Source organism: Pinus tabuliformis, chromosome 9 (genome assembly GCF_031772625.1).
Source record: "Pinus tabuliformis cultivar Carrire ecotype Pingquan chromosome 9, CPIR1, whole genome shotgun sequence".
In the NCBI taxonomy this organism is placed as follows: Eukaryota; Viridiplantae; Streptophyta; class Pinopsida; order Pinales; family Pinaceae; genus Pinus; species Pinus tabuliformis.
Genome location: NC_142307.1, coordinates 1645219557 through 1645225802, shown reverse-complemented (window position 1 = coordinate 1645225802; position 6246 = coordinate 1645219557). Strand labels below are relative to the sequence as shown.

General features: G+C 40.4%; 1 protein-coding gene and 2 pseudogenes across 2 annotated transcripts; 2 read left to right on the top strand and 1 right to left on the bottom strand.

Annotated features, from left to right (window-relative positions):
- Window positions 1-874: 874 nt before the first annotated feature.
- On the bottom strand, window positions 875-4428 carry LOC149155152 (uncharacterized). Of its 2 annotated transcripts, none has more exons than XM_089445099.1 (2): window positions 4088-4428; window positions 875-2205 (listed from the first exon to the last, which is right to left on the bottom strand). In XM_089445099.1, exons 1-2 carry the CDS (start codon window positions 4326-4328, stop codon window positions 1265-1267), a joined length of 1182 nt encoding a protein of 393 aa, XP_089301225.1. In that variant the 5' UTR covers window positions 4329-4428; the 3' UTR covers window positions 875-1264. The 2 variants fall into 2 exon arrangements, with proteins under 2 accessions (XP_089301225.1, XP_089301226.1); XM_089445100.1 differs by having other exon boundaries at window positions 4172-4422.
- A 145-nt stretch (window positions 4429-4573) lies between these two features.
- LOC149155151 (non-specific phospholipase C2 pseudogene) lies at window positions 4574-5108 on the top strand (annotated as a pseudogene).
- LOC149155150 (non-specific phospholipase C2 pseudogene) lies at window positions 5108-6028 on the top strand (annotated as a pseudogene).
- The last annotated feature ends 218 nt before the right edge of the window (window positions 6029-6246 follow it).

Below are 6246 nucleotides of genomic sequence, written 5' to 3'. Positions count from 1 at the left end.
GAAAAGACATAAAAATGCATTCTTAACATGCGTTGCTTTAACTTTTTTAATATCTGAATCTATTTAGTTTTGCTAATAGAGTTTACATCTGTATTTAGTTCCCTTGGTTGCCATCTCAGCCTAAGTGGGATGAAGTACATTGGATTGGGCCCTAAATTGGATTAAGCACATTGGTTTGAGCCCATGAGAGTGGGGATTTCTGAAAAATCATTAAAAAAGTGGGTTTGGACTAATTCAAACATGCCTCTTGTTTAGAGTTTTCCAAATTCCCAGCACCTTTGGCCTGTGGGCGTCTTAATCCTCAAGTAAAGGGGGTGTCGTAACTTCTTATCACTGTATCAAAAACGTATTCTTTTTAGAGAGACTATTTGAACTAGGTTTAATCAAAAGATTTAGATTTAGATTAAGAATCTTTAGATTTATATTTCTTAGTTGGAACAAGAGAGACTATTAGAATCCACCCTACTTAAGCTTCTTCCAGGTTAGTCTCTATGCCCCAGCCACACTCTGTCTATCAACACGTCTAACTCTTGTCTAGCCTTGTTAATCGGTTAATCAAGCTTAGTTGTACTGCTGTTAGTCCATAGTGTAGGTTCCATTGAGTAGGTGAAAGCCTTAAGCAAGACATGGTAACGACTTCCTTTCCTTATATATTCGATTATTTAGGAGAATTAGTTGGGCTTGCGGACCCGGAAAGCTGCGGCTAAAGGGGCGAATCACGTCGTAAATGTAGACTTCGTAGATTTTTGACAAATTATAAAAAAGATGGGCTGTACAAATCCGATGAAGTACATTGAATTGAGTCCTCCAAATTGGGGATTTTTGACAAATCATAAAAAAAAAAAATGGGTTTGCACTAATTTAAACATGGCTCTTCTTTGAAAAATCATAAATGTAGATCTCGTAGATTTTTTACCAATCATAAAACATGGCTCTTCTTCGAAAATCGTAAATATAGATCTCGTATACATTGATAGAAATGGTTAGCCTTTAACTTTTTTCATCTGTGGTTGAGACTGAATCCGAATCGTACGCCCACCCATAATAAATTCAAAACAATCAAGAAAAAGGTAACGACAATATGCATTACATCAACTTGCACTTAAACATACCCAAACCCTATGGACTCCATATGACAAACTATTTTCCCTTTTCTTTATCCTGCAGCTTCGGACATACCAGGGTCATATAAAATATATCGTAGTTTTCAGTAGAATACGTCCATGATACGGTTGTTTCTGCTTTCACTGGAATACCCCTCCTGTTACTGCCCCTCCTGTGCCCCTCCTGTTACATTTACTGCCCCTACTGTTACTGCCCCTCCTGTTACTGCCCCTCCTGTTAATGCCCCTCCTGTTAATACCCCTCCTATTACTACCGTTCCTATTACTTCCCCTCCTGTTACTGCCCCTCCTGCCCCTCCTGCCCCTGCCTCTCCTGCCCCTCTTTTTACCGCCCCTCCTGTTACCGCCCCTCCCGTTACTGCCCCTCCTGTTAATGCCCCTCCTGTTACTAGCCATCCTGTTGTTGCCCCTCCTGTTACTGCCCCCCCTGCTGCCCCTCCTGTTACATTTACTGCCCCTCCTGTTACATTTACTGCCCTTGCTGTTGCATTTACTGCCCCTGCTGTTACTGTTACTGCCCCTGCTGTTACATTTACTACCCCTCCTTTTACTGTCCCTCCTTTGGAACTTACTTTCCCTTCTGTTGCCCCTGTTGTTTCTGCCCCTCCTGTTTCCCCTCCTCTTGCATTTACTGTCACTCTTGTTACATTTAATACCCCTCCTGTTACATTTACTGCCCCTCCTGTTACATTTACTGCCCCTCCTGTTACTGTTACTGCCCCTCCTGTTTCTCCTGTCACTGGAATACCCGTCCTGTTATCAGGCTCACGCTCTGACGGATCTGTTGCCATTTGTCCAAACATTCCTGAGGTTTCACGTGGAAAGATTCCCCATTCTCTTCCAAGGTCTTGCCTTTCGTTTCCGCTACACAGAAGTATATGAAGATTGAACAGAGCCGAAACAGCTAAGAAGAGGTAGAACCTTCGAGGCACAGTCATTGCTTTGGAAATGCTGAGAAATGTCATTGAGACCACCCCACTCATGCCTCGGTTAACGGCCACCCCAAGGCTGGCCGCCTTGGCCCGGAGTCTAAGAGGGAAAATCTCGGCTCCCAGCACCCAGTTAACAGGCCCCATTCCAACTGAGAATATCAAGAAGTAATTATATTTAGTATAGTTCAGATATGCAAATTGATCATCCAAAAAAATGTTGAAAGAAAAAGAGAGTTTCATGCCGGTTGGAAAGCCAGAGGAGGAAAGAACAAATAAACACAAAATGGTTAGCTGCTGCTTAATCACTCTGGATTCTCCCATACTTGATTCTCTCATATACATCTACTTACTGCGCTAGTTTTTTCTTGTTTTTTATTACAATGACCTAGTTACAAATATATAAATACCAAATTTAGTAAATATGAAATTATGCATACTCTAACTATACCGGACTCTTCTGCACCGACTACTTCATACAAACTCACACTCTTAACTATTAACCTTTATTCTCTTAGCTGTTAACCTTTACCCTTTACCCTGGAAAATATGTTAAAGTTTATTGAACTCGGAAAAATCGATCACAGTAACTTATAATATATTTTCTTAAAAACAACTATACACCAGCTTTAAACCTAAAACGACTCTACGCCAGCTTTAATCCTAAATTGTTTCTATGGCAACGCCCTTGCCTCCATCAATCCTAAATTCAAAAACCTGTGAAAAATAAAAAAGTAAGTAGGAACAATATGCACGGGAGAAATACAAAAGAAAATGGTCTAGCTGAAAGCATGGAAACAGTTGAAATTCACATTTTCTCTACACACAAAGGGCTTTGCATCAACTTTGAATCTAAGCCGTTACAGTAGTACCCTTGCCAACCACTTATTCGAACTCGAAAAAATCGTAAATATATTTATGAAAAAAATTAACAAAAAAAATTAGACTCAAGAAAATATGTTAACTGCTGAAGATTTAGAGGTATTTGGCAGCCCTGACTGCTGAAGATTTAGAGGTATTTGACAGTCTTGACAACTTTTCTCCTGATAGACTCTTAGTTGGTAATTACAGGTGGAGTCGTTAACAAAAAAAATTTAGACTCAAGAAAATATGTTAACTGCTGAGAGGTATTTGGCGCTGAAGATTTAGAGGTATTTGACAGTCTTTTCTGCTTTTCTCTTTATAAACTCTCTTAGCTGGTAATTACAGATAGAATGGTTTTCCTTGAATAACAGTGATGAGCCAGCATATATTCTCAGATAACCGTCAGTAATAATTATCCCCATACTTATTTCAAAACTAAATCATAATTTTTTTTTTCCAATTTTTTTTTCCCAAAACATACTTAATGCACAGAAGAAATATAAAGGAAACCTACCAAACTGGGACTATTAAAATGAGTATTAACGGTATACGTAGATAAAAGACAAAATAAGGCTTAAGAAATGAGTATTGACAGTATACATAGAATATATACAAAGAAGGCTGAAGAAATGAGCATCGAAAGTATGTACTATATATGAACCAGAACAAACAGAGCAGGAAAAACTCTTGTGGGACAAGTACAGCAACAAGAGAAGTAAACTGCCGAAATAAGTTCAGTATGCACAGAATAAAAATGCAAAGAGCCTGATGAAATATACATAGAATATATACAAAGAAGGCTGAAGAAATGAGCATCGAAAGTATGTACTATATATGAACCAGAACAAACAGAGCAGGAAAAACTCGTATGGGACAAGTACAGCAACAACAGAAGTAAACTGCCGAAATAAGTTCAGTATGCACAGAATAAAAATGCAAAGAGCCTGATGAAATGAGTATTGACAGTATACATATAATATGTACAAAGAAGGCTAAAGAAATGAGCATCGAAAGTATGTACTATATATGAACCAGAACAAACAGAGCAGGAAAAACTCTTATGGGACAAGTACAGCAACAACCGAAGTAAACTGCCGAAATAAGTTCAGTATGCACAGAATAAAAATGCAAAGAGCCTGATGAAATAAATATTGACAGTTATATACACACAATAAATACTGTAAAAGTTGCCAAACTTATCATATCCAGACCATCTGATCGGTCGTCTATTCCAATCAAGTACTCCAAACATACCATAGCCGAACAGAATTGAGATGGTAGAGGCCAAAACTGCATATGCAATCACAAACTTGTTTCTGGGAATCTTCTTCGTTGGCTTCGAACTATCCATATCCATGGCCTCTTGCCCTTTCACACCCTCGGAATCTAGAGCTCCAGCAGCGGACACCATTGTTGCTGCTGTGTTTGCACTCTAGAGGATGGGGGATCCTTGATTTATATTCTTATCGCGCACCTCTGGCAGTTGAATCCAGAGGTTAACTGAAGTCTTCCCACAAGATGACAACATGCGGTGGCAAGGCCTATTTCCACCTCTATAGCCCCATTAATACACCCTCTAAGGACGCTTTTGGAGAAGGACTCTGACATCAGTTTTGACTGTCAATTCGTGGACATAGTTTCTCCGGCCAATACTTTCGATTGGGTTGATGTCTTTGTAAATCATCCATCCATGACTTATGCCTGAGTTATGCCAATGCCAGATGCCTCATCCCCATGTGCATGATACATGTGAACTGATCCATGACTTATACCAATGCGAGATGCATCATCCCCATGCGCATGATACATGTGAATTGAATTAATTTAAACCACTACCGAGATTTGAATTTTCCCAACAAGTTTTGAAATTTTCCCGCCCACATTATTTTGAATTTGGCCGTGGATGAAGCGACTGAATCCACAAATCGATGCCCGCCCACATTATTTTAAATTTGGCCGTGGATGAAGCCACTGAATCCACAAATCGATGGGGTTACCGGCCAGGAGTCGAATCCCATATCCACCACTGATCCCAATTCTGCGAGTCTTTTCTTCAAAGACAAGGCAGAGTATGTGGATCCGGATCCGGGGCACTTGTTTCAGGCCATACGAGACCAGATTTTTGGCTCCGAGAACACCTCCGTGGATCCTACACCCATGAACAGATTCACCAGTAGGTGACTTCCTTGGGGTCGCAACATGTCTCAGACTGTCATGAATGGCTTCAGACCCGAGGTTGTTCCCGTATATAACACTCTCGTAAGTGAGTTCGCAGTGTTCGATCGGTGGTTTGCTTCGGTATCGGCCTTGACTCAATCCAACAGACTCTACGTTCATTCTACGACTTCCCATGGAGCCACCAGCAATATCCCCAAGCTGTTGGCCAACGGATACCCACAGAAAACCATCTTTCCCCAAGCTGTTGGCCAACGGATACCCACAGAAAACCATATTTGAATCAATAGTCAAGTCGGGTTTGTCGTTCGGGATTTATTACCAGAACATCTCGGCCACTCTGTTGTACAGAAATCTCAGAAAACTCAAGTATATTGGTGATTTCCACTCCTACTCGGCTCAATTCAAGGCCCATGCTAGGAATGGGAAGTTGCCCAATTATGTGGTTGTGGAGCAGCGCTACATGGATTCCAAGCTCTTCCCTGCCAACGATGACCATCCTTCGCACGATGTAGCCGAGGGCCAGAAATTCGTGAAGGAGGTGTATGAGATGATTAGATCCAGCCCTCAGTGGAATGAGACGTTGTTCCTTGTAACTTATGACGAGGACGTGTCTAGCCCCAACGACATTATTGGCCTCGACCCCTTCTTTTTCAAATTCGACAGGTTAGGGGTTCGAGTCCCCACTATCGTGATTTCTCCATGGATTGACAAAGGAACAGGTTTCGACTCTCTTGGCACTATCTTCTTCCCTTCATCCATAATTCGATTATTTTCCATAACATTGAGTATTGTATTAAATAACTTGTTGTTGTAGTGGTACCATATCCATCGTCTCAATTTGAGCATTCATCCATTGTTGTAACACTGAAGAAGTTATTCAATCTACAATTCGATTTCCTGAGCAAGAGAGACGCCTTTGATAAAAAAAAATAATCTATCCAATAAACTATCTTTCACCTCGTAAAAATTAAAATAATTTTATTTCTTTCTTTTCTCTTCCCTGCTTTTATGCATTCTGCCTTTAAAATTCATCCATCCTACACGAATTGTTGCACCGAACATGAATTTTACACGTTAAAGTGGGTTGCGTCCAGTTATGCCTGCCCTCTTTTCTTTCAAGATATGCGTTATTGAGAACAACATTAATTTAA

Bases quoted from the DNA above. Each gene is read 5' to 3' on its own strand.
- LOC149155152 (XM_089445099.1), bottom strand. From the start codon at position 4,328: ATGGTGTCCGCTGCTGGAGCTCTAGATTCCGAGGGTGTGAAAGGGCAA. The intron at 2,206-4,087 runs GTGTGTATATAA...TGATATTCTCAG, and splicing joins CAACTTTTACAGTATTTATT to TTGGAATGGGGCCTGTTAAC.